Source organism: Equus asinus, chromosome 13 (assembly GCF_041296235.1).
Source record: "Equus asinus isolate D_3611 breed Donkey chromosome 13, EquAss-T2T_v2, whole genome shotgun sequence".
NCBI classification, from domain to species: domain Eukaryota; kingdom Metazoa; phylum Chordata; class Mammalia; order Perissodactyla; family Equidae; genus Equus; species Equus asinus.
Window position 1 is genome coordinate 8108651 of NC_091802.1, and position 17485 is coordinate 8126135.

Sequence of the window (17485 nt, forward strand, 5' to 3'; positions counted from 1 at the left end):
ATCAATCTGAAAGGGCTGCTTTGAAGCCTGCAGCAGCCCTCTGAATTTTAAAGATCATGACCCATCAAAAGCAAACCAAAGCTACTCCCCAGCAGCTTCTGACTTCCACGAATGTTAGCTGAGACCCAGCTCTGTTCTTTTTGCACTTTAACTGACTTGTGGCCCATTAGAAACACACAATTATTTCACAACCAACTGAAAAATATAAGGATGCTAACACACTGTGAAATATGTAGCATGCCATGAATAAAAGATACGGTTATTATAAATTAATTTCCATCCAGACTGAAGAGAATAGCACTGTAACCCAACTAATATATTTTTATTTAATTAAACTGCTTTGTTCCATGAGCTTGTTCTAACTAGACTTGACTGTCCTGATAGCAAAGTGGCATTTTCTGCCAAGAAATAATTCAGACAGAAAGCTAGGCACAGCCTGTGCAGTGGCTGCCTCTGCTTAGATGTCAGTTTGTCCTTTGCTCTAAGTTTCACTTGCTCCAGAAGGATATGGCTGAAAAGGGTGACCTAGGCAAGCCACTTAAACTTTCCAGGTCTCAGCATTTTCATCTGTAAATTTGTAGCAGGGAGACCTGTTAATTGGTAAGTTAAATTGTGTCATAAATGTGTTAGGGAGTTGACTTAAGTTTTGTTGTGATGGTCAATGAGAAGCCTATGACTTCAGAAGCACTGGCTTTCGGGCTGATTTTGTAAGTAGGGGGAAGGAAATCTTAATTTCAAAGATCAGATCATTGTGTCAAATTAATTTTGGGGTGCTCTTGGGCCTAGAAATCTACAAGCAAGGGGAATTATTTCTAGCACCCAATCAGAGTACCTAGGAAGATGCTCCATTTGCCTTTGCAACTGTTTTCACATTTGGTCATGACCAACCTGTCATGGGCAGAAATGTAGGGGAGCACAAGTGTGGGAGGTATGCTAGCGTACCTTTCAGAGTGGCCTCCGCTGGGTGAGAGAGGGCAAAGTGAGAACATACAATCAGAAACAAAAAACCCAGAATTTAAAGACAGTTTAAGTTAAGCATGTTCGATGTACTGAATTAAGAAACTACAAAAATGTGTAAAGATGAAATTCAATTTTATAACCCAGATACATCATTGTTAATATTTCAGTGTAATTGTAACCGTGGGCCCTCCAAGACCAGTTCAACTGACCCCATCTTATCAACAGACTGATTGAGTGGTTTTTCAGGAACTGGGACCTCTTGTTCAGTTCAGGCCAACTGAGACCATCAACCCATCATGGGCCTGTGCACATGCTCGAGAAGTGGCCTTTTTGACATCAAGGAGGTAAACACTCCACCCTCAGATCATGGTAACGCCATGATTTTGTGAACATGCATCCTACGAAGAGGCATGAAAGCTTGACTACACTTGCGCAGATCATCAACCACCTCACTTCTCCTTACCTCCAATCATCTATCTCCACACTTCAGACCGCCCTGCCCTTCATCCCATAAAGTGTGCACCAAGGCCTCGATCTGGGAGACAGTCCTGAGAGCATATGCCCCCATCTCCTTGCAGATCGATCTCACAAAATAAAGCTTCATTTCTTCTGCTGAAAGCTGATGCTGTAACAATTGGCTTTTTAAATGCGCATCGGATAGGAGAACTCCATTTGTGCAGTAACATAATTCCTTCCAGTCTTTTTTATATTCATTTATCTACAAATTAATCATGACTCTTCTAGTATTAGTGACAGAAAACCCAGCTGAAGTACAAAGGGAGATTTTCTCGCTCACGCATCTGGGAGGATGGGCTTGGAGCTAGCCGCAAGGACGAGTGGAAGGGCGTTTTGGATGTTTGTAGGATGCTGTGGACCGTCTCTTGTTTCTTCCTTCTGTGCACGAATTTCTTTTTTGCATTCCAGTTTCTTCGTGTTGCAAGGCATACTGCCTACCTCTCTGACCTCAGCTTGGGCCACCTTCTCTGTCTCTCTCGAAGCTCGAGCCACAGTCTCCTCCTCCCAGTATACTGAGTTGCCAGGCTCATTATCACCTCAGGACCTCTGCATGGAACACTTCTTCCTAAGCCATTTGCATGGCTGATCCTTTCTCATCTGTCAAGACCTCAATTCAGATGTCCCCACTCAGAAAGAGTCTCCCTGCCAGCCTCCCCCTCCTAGTTGTTTCCTATCCAGGCACCCTGATGATCTTCAGAGAACTCACGGCAATTGGAAACAATTACCACTTTTTCCTTGTCAAATTACTTTATTTCTCTTCTTCATGAGAACAGGGACCCCATTTGTCTTGCTAACCACTGTAGCCTCGGTGCCTAGAAGAGAAAGTGGCACACAGTAGGTACTCATCACCATGCACGTTGAACAACTGAAAGGAATGAATGGGTGCCGGCAGCTCCAGGCTCACATCCATCACTTTGCAACCGGAAGGGAAGGAGACTTTCTCTAATGCAAGTCAAAATAAAAAAGTCCTGGGAAATGATCTTGTTTCCTTAGGCAGGGCTCCTGTAACCAATCACCACGGGGCAGGCGACATGGTATTACTGGAACAGGAACACAAGGCTGGAAGAAACATTTCTCAGAAGAACGCAGACGTGGTTTTGAGCTAGCAAACATCAGGCGCGCTCCGCTCCCTCCACCCCACTTCTGCCTTAGGGCTCTAGTTCTACTTGCTGCCTTGGCCTTCACTGCTCTTCCCAGGCATCTGCCTGATGAATTTGCTCTTCTCCAAGTTTCTCTCCAACTCCTTCTCAAGGAGACCCACACTGATCGCCGCCTTTACTACTGCAACTTCCGCCTCCTCCCACCCTCCTCCCAGCTGCTCCAGCCCCAGAGGTCCTCCTTACTCTGCTCTACATTTTTTCTTTTTCCACAGCATCTGTCCTGTTCTAATGCATTGTATAAACTACGTTTTCATTATGCTTCTTGTCTCTCACCCCTCACCTGTGCTGGAATATAATTTTCACAGAGGCAGCAATCTTTGTTCATGGATGTATCACATGCACCCAGAAGAGTGCCTGGTGCACAGAGGTCAGTCGATAAGTCTTTGTTGAGTGAGTGAGTGAATGAATAAATGTGTGTGCACAGCCATTCATTAGGTAAATGGGGATACACTGGTAAATAAGAAAGGCAAAGTCCTTTTGCTCATTCAGGTTGGGGAAAGAGGCAACAAAGACGTCAACCTTTGATAGTTTGGATAGTAAGAAGTGCTTTGAAAAAACCCCCAGGGTTAATGGGATAGAGGATTCTTGAGGAGTGATGATTCCATTTTAGTTAGGGAGGGAGATCTGGGAAGGCTACTTTAAGAACGTGACATTTCAGCTGGGATGACAATGACAATGACGGGAAAGAGGCAGCTCTACAGAGATCTGCAGGGGGGCTCTTCCAGGAGCATGAATCTGCAAATGCAGAGGCGGGAGGCAGAACCAGCTTGGCCACTGTGTAGAGGGTGGAGGTCAGGAGAGTGGTGGAGAGGAGAGAGGAGAGGCAGTCAGGGCCAGACCGCCAGGGGACCCAGAGCCATGGGGAGGAGTGTGACTTCACTCTAACTTCAGTGGGAAGCAATCGGAAGGTTTTCAGCAGGGAGTGAAATGATCTGGTTTTTCTCTGAGAGCTTGCTGTGGTGTGGACCCACTGCGGCAGGGCAGGGGCGGACACGAAGCACGTGTGAAGGAGGCTGGGTATTGTCCAGGCAGGGGACTGAGGCCCCTTGGGCCAGGGCTTGCTTCATGGAGACGATTAGAAGTGAATTGGATTTGGGACATATTTTGGAGACAGTGTAGGCAGAACTTATGGATCATTTTAAGAGGAGGCATGAGAGAAAGTCACTCGTTATTTTTAAAGTTGGTATACCATCAGATGGATGAATCACAATTTATGCAAAACAGATTCAATTTCTGTAAACCTTGGTCATTTCCACAAATTTACCATATGGATAATGCTTTGCTGGACATTCGTATACACAAATCTGGTGAAAATCTTAGATTAGTTCTTCAGGATAATATTCCTAGATCTGGATTTACGGGGTCAAAGAGTAGGAAGATTTTTAGTGTTCTTTGTACATACTATCAGATTATTTCCCAGAAATTCCACTTCCATCATCAGTGTTTGAGAGAATCTATATATACTCCCATCCTTTTCAACAACTGGTAACATTATTTAAATTTTTTTTTTCAATTTAATAGGCTTAAGTGGGATCATAACATTGGCATAATTCATATGTGTGAATATATTTACTAGTGATGATAAACATTTTTGTTCATGTTTTTAAGCTATTTGAATTTCCTTGTTTTGTGAATTGCTTGGCGTTGAACTTTGCCTACATTTATACTGGGCCATTTGTCTTTTTCTTTTTGATTACTGTATTAGTCAGCGTCCCTGCAGGCAAGAAGATGATACAACACACTGGCGAATGTGAGGAAAGCTAAGTCAAGGAACTATTCCTAAAAGTGTGGATTGAAGAAACCTAAGAGATAGTGTGTTACCATGGGCTAGGAATGTTAGGCGGGGTGGAGCTGGGGTGTCTCCATTTCTATCCCTGGGCCTGAAGGGACAAGAGGAAGATGTGGTTAGCAGAATCTGGAGAGAGAGACAGAGAGAGAGAGAGAGAGAGTGAGAGAGAGAATCCTGCGGAGAGCGAACCTGACAGGAGGTATCATCTTCACCTGAGGGCAGGATGGAGCCAAAGGAATGAACACCTGGATCTCGCTCTCTCCCTCCTTCCAATCCCTTGCTGGTGCTCATCTTGGCAAAGGTGACTGGAAGCCAGAGGGCGAGTGAGGACCTTTGATGCAATAGATGCAAGTCAGTCTCCCACATCATGGAAAAACAGAGCAGGGAAGGGCAAAGAATAAATGGGCAGGGAGGGAGACAAATGGTAGATTTCCAGCACAATTCATGAAAGCTCTTTACATACTAAAAATATTAACTCTTTTCTTTTCAAATTTAAAAAATTTGTTTATGATATCCTGTGATATAGAGAGATTTAGCTTTTATGTAGCCAAAGTTAATAATCCTTTTCCAGGTGACATCATGCTTTGTCTTTATGTTTAGAAGGGTCTTTCACATATATTAAAACTGGCCTGAACTTATGATAATTTTTCAAGGTTTTTTACAGTTTCGTTTCTTTCTTATTGTTAACTGTTTTATAAGGCAACACTATATTGTCCTTTTGTTAAAAGAATAAATATTTATTACGAGATTTTAGCAAAAGTAAAGTTGAAAACAGGAAGAACTCATAATTTTACTACCAAGAGATAAACATTAGTTATATCTTGGTGTGTTTCATTATAAATACATATACAGCAGCATTTTCCCCCCTTGGGCTTCCGTCATCACATCACCTTCTTTTTTTGACCTTCTTGTCTCTCTTTTCTAAGGACAATTGTGAGCGCATTTAAGGCCCACCAGGATAATCTCCCCATGTCAAGATGCTTAACTGAATCACTTCTACAAAGTCACTTTTGCCAAATGAAGTAAAATTCATGAGTCCCAAAGAGTAGAACAAGAATCTTTGTGATGGAGAAGGGCCTAACTCAGCCGCCATGTTGCTCTATCAGACAACGGTGCCTCGCATTTGGCACAGAGAAATATTTGCACATATGCAATAAAGATGTGTGCACAAGAATATCTGTATTAGGAGAAAAGAAAATTAAACACTCAATAATAGATAAGTAGCTAAAGAAAATAGAGTATGATTATAGCACAGAACTCTACGAACCATTAAATAAATATGGTTTCACTGTATGTACTAGGGTGAAATAGTCGTGTTGCTTGAGAGAAAGTAAGTTGGCATTATCCACTTATATTTAAAATACGATACATTTTATATGTGCATTTGTACAAATATAAATGCATAGAAAAATTGCTTGGAATAGATACACACAAAATTATTACAGGAATTCTCTCTTGGGACAGACCCGGGGCTGAGGGGACTTTATATTTTACCCTGTATGTTCTATACTAGTTGAGGTATTTTTAACAATGAAAATGCCATTATGTTATTTGTATAATAAAAAAAATAAGTTCACTGTAAAAAATGAATAGGAAATAAACAGAAAATTCCAAATAACTTTGTAGGGAAAAAAAGCCATGAAATTGCAAGCAAAACTATTCCTCAACCAAGGCAGGAAAAGTTATATCAGATTTATTTCAGTTTAGCTATAAAAGTGAAATAAAACTGCCAAAGCAGAGACTTAAAATGCACAGACACTTACTACCAAGCTCTGATTTACAAGTGTTCTTTGTGTGTTAAGTAAAGATTTATTGTTAACTTTGAAAACGATGAGGAAACAAGGAAGTGGTCCTTAAATACCAGAGTCCCCTGAATGCAGAGGGGTTTGAAGACAGTCCAAGGGCCCTCTGGTTCTGGGAGCAATACTTCCCTTATTCTGTGGGGCACAGTCTGATTCATCTATTTCATCAGGCGCAGTGTGGGGGGTGCACGAAATGAGTGAAGGGTGTCAAAAGGTACAATCTTTCAGTTATAAGATAAATATGTCCTGGGGATGTAATGTACAGCATGGTGACTATAGTTAATAATACTGTATTGTATATTTGAAAGTTACTAAGAGAGTAAATCTCAAAAGTTCTCATCACAAGCAAAGAAATTGTAGCTCTATGTGGTGAAAGATGTTAACTAGACTTATTGTGGTACTCATTTCGCAGTACATACACAGATCAAATCAATATGTTGTACCCTTGAAACTAAGATAATGTTATATGTCAATTATATTTCAATGAAAAAAATGCTGTTTGAGACCCATTAAACACCAGTCCACAGTTAACCTCTTAGTGATGCCACAGGAGGGTTAATGATCTTGCTCAACCCACCTTTCGAGACTCGTCACATCAGCTTCTGAGGCGCCCACTCGTGCACCCATGGCTCAGACACACCACACCCTTTCGTGTGTCCATGTCTGAGCAAACATTGCTCCATTCTGGGGTAGTCTTTTCTACCTCCTTCTCCCTCTAGTAAAATGCTCATCCTTGCCGTGCTTGCTTCATGGGCTTTCTCTTCTCTAGTTCCTACCTGGCCAGGCAGTTAGCTATGCCCATTTCTGTGCTCTCAAGCCATTGCAAATGGAAAATTTTTATTTCTGATAATGTAATACACGCAGAGAGTTTACAAACTCCAATAGAGCTACAAGGCTGAGGACCAAACACATGCCCACCACACTCTAACTCCAGCTCTCCAGAGGCCACTGCTTACAGTTCTTCCATCACTGCTTCTGGATTTCACTCCTTATTGATACAGAACATGCTTATGCTGCTATGTTTTTCATTTTAGATGCTGCCAAGTGACTTCCTATTGCAGAGTGGCATTATTTTGTCATTTTTACTGCCCTACTTTCCCTCCTAATGGTCCTTCTCCCATTACAGTTATATTGAAATTTTAGTTAACATAATGTTCAGTATGTATGTGATTATGATTATAAATCCTGTTTACCTTGGGTTATGTTTTCTTTCTTGTATACCTTAGTTTTTTTCTGAAATTAAGAAATACTTTTATTATTTGTTTTCTGATAAGGTAACTTTTAGGCAAACATCTGAAAGAAGAAAGGGAGGGAACCATGGGGATATTTGGGAGGAGAAAATTTCACACAGAGGCAATTTCTCGTTCAAAGGCCCTGGGGTGGGATTGTGCTGGGAGTGTCTGAGATGTAGCAAGGTGAGTGTGGGTGTAGGCCATGGTGACAACTTTGGATTTTATTCTGAATATGATGGGAAGCCAATGAAGATTCTGAACAGAAGGATGACATGGTCAAACTGCTGTTTTAAAGAGATCACCTAGACTGCTGTAGTAGGCAAAAGCATCATCATAGCAAGGGTGTAAGCAGGGAGGCCATGGACAGGCTATTGTAAAAGTCCAGGAAAGAGAGGATGGTGGCTTGAACCAGAGTGGTAGCAGTAGAAACGTTATAAAGCATTTGAATTCTGGGTATATTTTGAAGGTAGAATTTCCTAGTAGCTTGGATGGGAGTGTGAGATAAAGAGCCCATCAATTCCTATTCTGCCCCTTTGTATATAATAGAGAAAAGGAACTGAGGGATCAAGAATGTTAGTGACTTATGCCAGGCTACACAGCCAGTCAGAAGAAAGCACCTGTCATATTGACTGGCACATAGTAGGCACTCATTAAAAATGGGTTTCACTTCCTTTGTGGCAGAGATATCTAGACTTCAGATCCAGTGCCATTTTCAGAATCCTATCCCATCACTTCCGTGAGTTACAACTTTATATGTTTATTTCTACCAATAATCAATCAACTAACTAACCAGCCAACAAATTAACCAAAAGTATTTATAGGTATTCATGTCGTTTCCAGTTTTGTGGAAACAGAAGAGATAATGCTGGTTTTAATGACATCAACAACAACAACAAACATTTACTGAGTAACTGCCATCTGTTAGGTACTTTTCATTCATTATCTCATTTAATTCTTATAGCAACCTAAGGGGACTACACAACTATTACCTCTGTTTTACAGAAGAGGAAAGGGAGGCTCAGAGAAGGTAAAATCGTTCCCAGGGCCACACACAGTAAATAGTTCAGCCAGTATTTGGACTTAGCTCATCTTAGAAAATATAACCCCTGTGTCAAGAGATCTTATGAAAGACATCAGTCTTCTTGGCAAGAAGTGATCAGTGACCACTACATGTGAGTGCATAAATAAAGTGGTCCATCTTTGTGGTCTGGAAATCAGAAAAGGGAGAGACTGATCTAGAACGTAAGTTTGATTTTGAAGTATGGGTAGGATTTAGGCAGAATGAGAGGAAAGAAGATGGAGTCTTAAATGATAGGTGGGGGAGGGGTAGTAGAGTCTAATCAAGGGCCTATAGAGGTTGAAGTGGACGCCACTGCAAGGGGTCAGAGAGAAGCCTGGCCTGGCTGTATGAAAAGGTTCAGGCCAAGAAGTGGTGGCATAATTGGGCTGCACCTCCAATGCTGGTCTACCTGACAATACTCAAAAGTCGTTAGTGGAGAAATTTTAAATTTTCTATTGACGTAGGGTAGAGGCCCATTTGAGGCCTTTGTAGGCCCTAGGCACCCTTACTTTTAGGGAACCCCCACCCTACATCATAAAAAGTGCTAAAATGCATTCACATCTCACATTAAATACAATTTGTATATAACTATATGCAACAGAACTTTACAATCTTCCTAGTTTGGTTTCAGATTTACTGAGCCCCTAAGCCAACTGACGCTACCTTCCAAAGTGAGCTGTGAGATGGCTACACAAAACTAATAAAACAAGGTTCCAGAAGACCACTGTTTTGACTCTTAGACCCTTCACCTGCATTGAGGGTATAAAAGAGTCAGCAAGGTGAAGATCAAGAGGGAATTTTTAGCAAGAATTGTTGGTGAGTCTCACCCACTCTGCCTTTAAGGGAGGAAAGGGCATCTGCACCTTTCACATCAAGTGTAGAAGGAGGGGCCCTGAGCAGACCACTCAGAGAGCTTAAATGTTCCCCCTGTACTTTAAGCAACACAGTGGACTGCGGTCTAACTTACACCCCAGGAATCTAGAGTGTGAGAATAGTGGGTGAGCCTTCTGATAGTGAAGTAGAGAGAGTGGTCAACACTCTCAAAGTGTGTTTGGGGAAAGAAGACACAGGAGTCTCCCACGGACCAGAGATGAGCTGCTTGCATGGCAGAGCTGGATAAGTTGCCTTAGCCCTTGACCAAGTGGGCTATGTGAAGGGGCAAGCAAATTGCTAGACTCTCAGGAGAAGGAGGAGAAAGCAACCTGCAGGGGAGAGATCCCAATGACTGGTGGAGGGTCTCCAAAGAGCCTATGGGGCATCCCAATGGAGAAAGGGTCAGCTTTTCAGTCTCTTTCTGATGGTATCTCCTGATGACATGAGGCTGCCTGCCCCTTTTTCCTCCTTCCTTCCTGTGCCCCTCAGCCATAGTTACCCAAATGGGAAAGAAGGTTAATTGTGAAAAATGATAGAAGCAACTAATCATATTCTCCCCAATGCATGGAATAAATTTAAAAGGAACCCAAATAAAATCACCTTATGGCTACATCTCAAGAGTCATGTTTGTTCCACCAAATGGTTATGTATGTGAGCTGAATTTAGTTGACAAAAAATTACACGTTGTTGCCACTCAATTGAATACTTGCTAATTTTGACTATGCAGATTTTTTTTCCATATTTTTGAGGCAACACCTTATTTTAATCTTCTATCTTAAACATTTTTATATGGCTTTAAAAAGCTCACATGTCCTATAGTATCTAATGGGTAAAATGACCATGGGATGTATAAGCCAGATCTGTGGGTTGGATCCTGAAGATGTGAGTTTAAGTCCAGTTCTGATACTGAGGTCTGTGACTCGGGCAAGTCAGTTCTCCTCTCTGGGCCCCGGCTTTATCATCTGTGAAGTGAGGAGGCTGGGCCAGTTGGCCTCTCCTGTCCTGACTGGTTTGGACTCATGTCTCTGGGATTTCATTGGTAGCTCGTGGAGCCTGGCAGATAGTTTAAAAAAATATTTGTGTGCTTAATGAATAAATCAGTGGCAGCTGGAGCCCACCCTATGCCCTTCCATCTTTGCCCTTGTATCTCTTTGGAACACCAGGGTACCTAGTTGTCTTTGGGTCAGAGGAGGAGTCTGTTCCTGCCCCTGAGGGACAAGCAGGCACGCAGAGACTCCTCCTACCTTGTTGAGGGTGTTGAGAGCTGCCTGGGCTGCCGTGAGCGCTGGCTCTGCTTTGGCCAGGTCTTCCTCACAGTCCTTCTGCTTCTGCTTCACCTCCAGCATGATGAGGGCCACCTTCCGCTCCTCCTCGTCTGCGATGGCTTTCTCTCTGCTCACTTTGTCTGTCTCTATGCCCACCACCTGAATCAGCTTGTCTGCATCTTCATTCTTCTGCTTTAGCTCCACTTCCTGGGTGGCCAGCTTGGCTTTCAGATCATCCACCTGTAGGAGAGAAGCACCAGGCTTACCAAGAGTAGTGGGACTTTGGACATGGCCCTGGGGATCTGACCTGCAGAGCAGAAAAGAATGCCAACTCTTGATGTGAAGGTGCAAAGGCTAAGCTCTCTGCTTGGACCAAGCTCCCTGACCTGGGAAAGGAAAGGAACACTGAACTCCTTCTTCTCTCCTCTCGAGTAAATGTGGTAGAAGATTCTAAGCAACACATGCCTTGACCTTTCTTTCCCTTGATGCCCAAATGACTTTGGCTCCTTCTCACTGACATTGGTGCCTATGTCTTATAAAACTTCACGTGCCTAACATAACACTTCACATATAGTAGGCCATTACAAAATAAGTCATTATTTAATTGAAATTGGTCAATGTGGAGCGTACCAAGGATTTAGCAAGCTGAAAAAAGTGAGGGTCTATTGTGCATCCTGAGAAACTGAATATAGGAACAGACAATGGCCAGACCATATATAAAAGTGGAATTCTGACTCACAATCTGCAGCAAACAACTTGCCCGGGAACCAATCCATTATCTATAATAACCAGCTCAGGAAGCCAGCCTGTTGTAGGTCAGACTTGTAGGAAGTCAGACTCCTGTATAGCTAACAATCTAGAAAGACAAACAATAACTTCTGTAACAATTGGTCCCAAATGGCCAGGACTTGATTAATAACTGAGAACTTCTTTACTTTTTGTCTCTGCTTCCAACTTAGGACCAACTAGAGAAAGCCAAACACGTACCCCTAAGGATCACACAGGATGCCCTACTTCTAGTCAGCTCACCTCTGGCTTCCCCAGGCCAACAGTCTCCATCAGGGTACACTGAGGCCTCTCCTTTCTTCCCACTGGAAAGCCCTCCTACTCCTCTGCCTGCCTTTGTGTCTTTGCCAAGACACAGGTGATGGTGGCTGACTCTCTTGCTAGGGCAAGCTCTGGATAAAGAGCTTTTGCTCGTTCTCATTTGGTTGGTCTTCATTTATTTCCATGATCCTTACAAGAAATAGATGACATGGTTGAAGTGGAACAGCTAGAAATCCAATGGTTGAGACTAGCTGGGTTCCCCATCCAGCCTCCATATTCATATGCATTTTGCAGGCAGTAATGAAGTCATGGGAATATCAGCACCTAGGAAATTGTCTATTTCTCTGATGAGCTGGAGAGGGAGGAATGGTTTGCTATGTATAGTCGATTCAGTAGCGTGTGGCGGTTCTCAGAGTGTGGTCCCTGGACTGCAGCATCAGCATCATCAGGGTACTTGTTGGAAATGCACATTCTCAGGCCCACTCCAGACCTACTGAATCAGAAATTCTGGAGGTGGGGCCTGGCAATCTGTGTTTTAACAGACCCTCTGGGGGATTCTGATGCCCGCCTGGGTTTGAGAATCACTGGTCTAGTCTTATGGCCCTTTCACACGCAAAGAGAAGACTCAGATCTATTTATTTCTGGAAAATAAAAAAGCCATTTACATTTGCAATATGGCCCATAAACTTTACATTCCAGAATGACCTCTTGTCCCTCATTTTTCCGCAGTCTATTTCACGCAACAACCAAAGATTACTTCAGAGCTCCTGGAACACGTCAAACAGATTCAAATGCTTTATGATGCAAAATGCATAAGGAGAAAAATAAAACAGAGGCTTAGATGTTGCTGATAATTTCCTTTTCATGGTAGACCAAAAGGAAAGAAAAGGAAAGGGGAAAAAAAAAGAATGCTCTTTAATTTTGTGTATTCATAGAAACTGGAGACTTTGCCATAACCTCAGATGGAGGCCTGCTCCCTAGAATGCGTCTTATATCCCCATGGTGGAAGGTTAATCCATTTCCATCTCCCGTTGTTCAGCTGCAGAGAGTTATTTCTACAAGGACAAAGATGCAATTGTAAATCAAAATGACTGAGCCACATAATCACTCCAGTCAGCAAACACACCAGTAACTTTTTGTTCCTTTTTAAATCTTGGGAGATTTGAGAAAATTGAAGTGGTTTTTCTTTGTTGTTGTTATTGTTGTTTGTTTTATTGATTCCAGATATGGCTTATGACCTCAGGCCCAAGGTACATAATCACCAGCACTGTGAATGGGAGCTTTATAGCTCTTAAGCTGTGACATGGAGCAATACGAGGGTCTCGCCAGTCAGAATTAGGCTGCTCCCACAAAGCTAGAGAGAAGGCCTGACTCAGGTCCATTTTATGGCTCTTCTGCAATAGAACCGGAAATTGAAACATGGTTATTTTAAATTGTCCTCTTCTCTTTTTCCCTTAGTCAAAGAATTCGGGCCACATTCTGGATCTCTTTTAATTTAGACACTCCCCACACCTGGAGAGGAAGATTAAGAGGGAGAGTGCCACAAACACTGGAGAGACCCTGTCCCGCAGTCTTGCTGGCCCCATGAATACTGACCACGTGTGATAAGTGGGGGGATGTTGACTGAGTGAAGTGATGACAGGATGGTGGCGGGAGACACTTCCTTCTTCAAGGACCAGGCACATGATGCTAAACAGCGAGGACAAGACTCCCAGGAACTTCCCCCTAGAGCTCCAGAAGAAGAAGAGGGAACCCAGGATAATCAATAGCAAAAAACCCTCCACTGAGGGCTGGAGGCCCAGGGATATCCTCCTTCTTAGCTCTGAGTCCATAGAGTCACCCAACACTTTCTGATATGAATTTGGACTGCAAGCAGGCTTTCCTCTCAGATATAGACGTTTCCCATCTATAGCCATCTGTTATGTTTGCTTGCCTATCAGCAAGTTTTCATTCCTGTTCCGGTAACATAGTTTGATTTTCCTTTGGAGGACTCCCCCTTCCCAAGTCCTTGTAGTTTGGGTGAGGCTGACTCCAGTGGTTGCATTTGATCCTGGCCTGGCCAGTGAGAATGTCCAAGTCAAAGAGATTGGTCCAACTATAGGCAAACCAATGACTCGAAGAGGCCAATCAGAGCCATTGTGCATTCATGCAGAGACTTGGCCAAAAATACTGGAAAAGAGGCACTCTTTTTTATGCTGGGGTTGCAAAGCAGACAGAATACAAGTCTGAGGTTGTCAGGGCCACGGGGGTGGCCTGCCTGAACAAGGATATCTAGGGCGTGTCTAGCTCCAGCGCTGTCCAAATTAAGCTCTATCCCTTACTTTTCAGTCATATGAATCAGTTCATTTCCTTTTATTTTGTTTTGCTGTTTGCCTAAACCTACTTTAGTTGGATTTTGATTAGTTGCCATCAAAAAGGTTCTGATAGATATATCATGTAATCTCAGAATTTTCTCTCCTCTTTTCCCCTCCCCTCCCTTTGCCTCCCCCTCCCCTTCCCCTCCCCTCTCCTGTCCCTTCCTATCCTCTCCCCTCCTCTTCCCTCCCTTCCCCTCCTTCTTTTCCCCCCTCAATTCCCTCCTGTCTTTTCCTTCTTTCCATTCTTGTTTTTTCCTTCTTGCTAGGTGAATGAGTTAGTTTTCTTTACTTGCAACCAAAACAGTCCTGATGAATAATCATCGGAAATTATTAACTGTCAACTTCACTTAAGTTTGGTGGCCTGAGATTATTTGAAACCCTAAAATAAATTGGATTTAAAAGTTTCCAGATTGACAGACTTGTGGATTAAATCCTATATGCAGGGAAATGTTTATGAACATTTCTTCAACCCTCAGCCCCTCTTCCTCATAAATACATCTGTGGTAGATACAGAAGCAAGGGTGACTGTGGGTTCTGAGGATGTCAGGGGGAGACAAAGTGAGACCCAAGTCAGGGCTGGGGGCTCTGACTGTGTCAAGAGAGAGAACACACGTTATACAAAGTGCAAAGTCTTCAGCTGAAGCTGAAGCGAAGACAGAAGATGCCACCTAAAGACCCAGCGGGACCAGTCACTGTCATCAGAGCCAAGGAGAACTGGAGGACTACACTATGATGTTTCATCAGCTGGCTCCAGAAACGCAACACCACAGAGACAAGGAGGACAAGATTCTTCGGAGGGAAACAGCACAGAGATAGAGTTAGCACTCTGAACTGACAGCCCTCCAAAGACTGAGTTTTCATCCTGAAGTGACTGAGTCAATCCGAAATATAAGATTAAGAACTTTCTGTTCTTAAATGAAAAAGACGGATCCAGAGTAAGTTTAATTCAATTAGAGGAAAATAAAGCACTTTTATGACCAGCTGAGTCTAAGCATGAAATGATAAATCTAACATTTATAAACTCTACATTACCATACAATTGTTAATTATTGTCATTATTACCATGATCATCACTACTTTTAATGCTACTGTGATGGCTAAATAAATTTGGAGCCTGAGATGGAGCTGTGAGATTCATTTAGCCTATTCCTGCCAGATTATGTACACCAAAAGCTGTCATAACTCGGTGGTGGGACAGTGATGCAACATCATTCAATATGTCACCCTTATACCAAGATTATAATGATGTGCTTCAGTCCTTTTCTACCAAAGGGACAATTCCAGCTGCAGAGTTTATATCAGAATTAGGAACCACAGACACCATTTTAACAAGAAGAATCATCATTATAACCATCAGTAAGTATGGAATATACACCACGTACACAGTATGGCCAAGACCCATTGTTGCCCCCAACTCTGAGCGTGTAGGTGATTTTAGAACTAGTTCATTTGTTTATTTGCCTACCCATCTATCATCTATCGATCTATCCATTTATAGAATACCTACCACATGCCAAGGAATCCTGGTTTCTGCCCTGAAGTACAGATAACAGTATGACATGATATGCTCAAGAGAAGAAACGAAATTCAAGGATGGAACCACAGAGAAGGGAATACATAACTGTTCAGGACTTAGAAAGGCTTCTGGGCAGGGGAGTAGCAAAGTGTTTAGGTCTCGACAATGAAAAGCTGCCAAGGTGGGACCACAGGTGAAGGCACAGAGATGTCAATTAGTTGTGGAGTTTTGGGGGACTCAGTGCTGTTGGACTTCAGGGCACGTTGTGGTAGACTAGAGGAAGAAAAGAGTGGAGCAATATGCAAGGGTACAATTTAAAAAGTTCCAGAAAAGTTCAAAGAATCTGAACTGCAATGTCTAAATCATTAAGACCTATTAAAGAGAATACTCAGACTTGTGGTTTGAGCAAATATCAGTCTAAGAGCAGGACAGAGGTTGGGCCAGAGCTGTGCTGTCTGGTTTGGTAGCCACTAGTCGCATGTGGTTAAGGAGCACTTAGAATGTGGCATGTTCCCACTGAGATGTGCTGGAGGTATAATGATACACACTAGTTTTTGAAGTCTGGTAGGAAAAAAATGGAAAATGTTTCATTAATAACTATTTTACATTGAATAAATGTCACAATGATAATATTTTGGATATACTGGGTTAAATAGAATATATCATAAAATTATATACAGTTAAAATATATTAATAAATAAAATTCACTTGCTTCATTTTACTTTTTTTGATGCAGCTACTAGAAAAATGTAATTTGCATGCATGACTTGCAGCGTATTTCTATTGGATAGAGCTGGTCTAATAGCTTGTCAGAGTACAGTCAAGGAGACTAAATAGAATGCTATTAATTCATTAATTCATTAATTCAACAAATATTTAGTGAGTGTTCACTCTGTCCAGGCACTGTTTTAGGCACTGGGGATACAACAGCGAACAAAAGAGACAAAGATTCCTATCCTTAAAGAGCTTGGAACCAACAGATGGAAATAGACAGCAAAAAATAATCATAAGTAAATTATGTAATATGTTAGACAAGGGTAAGTGCTATGGAAAAAGATAAAGTAGAGCAGAACAAGGGGGTCAGGAGTGGTGTGGGGTTGCAATTTAAAATGGGGTCATCAGGGCAGGATTCATTGTGAAGGTGAATTTGAGCAAAGAATTGAAGGAGATGAGGGAGTGAGCCATGGATATAAGAGGGAAGAACATCCCAGGTAGACAGAAAAGCCAATGCAAAGGCCTGGTGTGTCTGAGGAAAGAGCAAAGAAGCAGCGTGGATGGAGAGGAGTGTCCCAGGGATGGGTATAGGAGATGAGGTCTGAGAGTTAATGGAGCAGGGCTGGGAAGGAAATTGGAAGCCACTGTACTGCAGGAAATAGGGGTTATCTCAGCGTTTTGAGCAAAAAAGGGACATGATCTGATTTATGTTTTAAACTGGTCGCTCTGTCTGCTCAGTTGATGCTAGACTATAGAGGGGCCAAAGTAGAGGCAGACAAATTAGTTAGAATGGTATTGTGGATATCCAGGTAAAAGACGTCAGTGGCTCAGAGTAGAGTAGTAGCAGTGTAGGAGGTGCAAAGTGGTGGGATTCTGAGCATATCTGAAGTTAGAGCCAATAGTGATTTTCTGATGGACTGGCTGTAGGTTGTGAGACAAAGAGAGGAATGAGAAGAGCCAAGGATGACCCCAAGGATTTTGGCCTGATGGGTGATGTGAGACAGGTGAAGCAGGTTTGGGATGGGGGAGAGATTGGAGAGCTCAATTTATTGAAGTAATCCAGGTGAGAAGTATCTAAACTAAGACATTGAAAAGAGAGTTACAGTAAGAGGGGTACCTATGACAGATATTTAGAAAACTTATAGAATTTGTTGATGCTTAAATATGGGAGGTGAGGGAAGGGGAGGAGTCTAA

General features: G+C 42.5%; 1 protein-coding gene across 1 annotated transcript in view; it reads right to left on the bottom strand.

Annotated features, from left to right (window-relative positions):
- DNAH9 (dynein axonemal heavy chain 9) overlaps positions 1-17485 on the bottom strand; it is a 326432-nt gene that overhangs the window by 97676 nt on the left and 211271 nt on the right. Inside the window, exon 49 of the mRNA XM_070482321.1 lies at positions 10637-10897. Within this exon, the coding sequence (XP_070338422.1) occupies positions 10637-10897 (261 nt within the window). The remainder of the gene's footprint in view (positions 1-10636; positions 10898-17485) is intronic.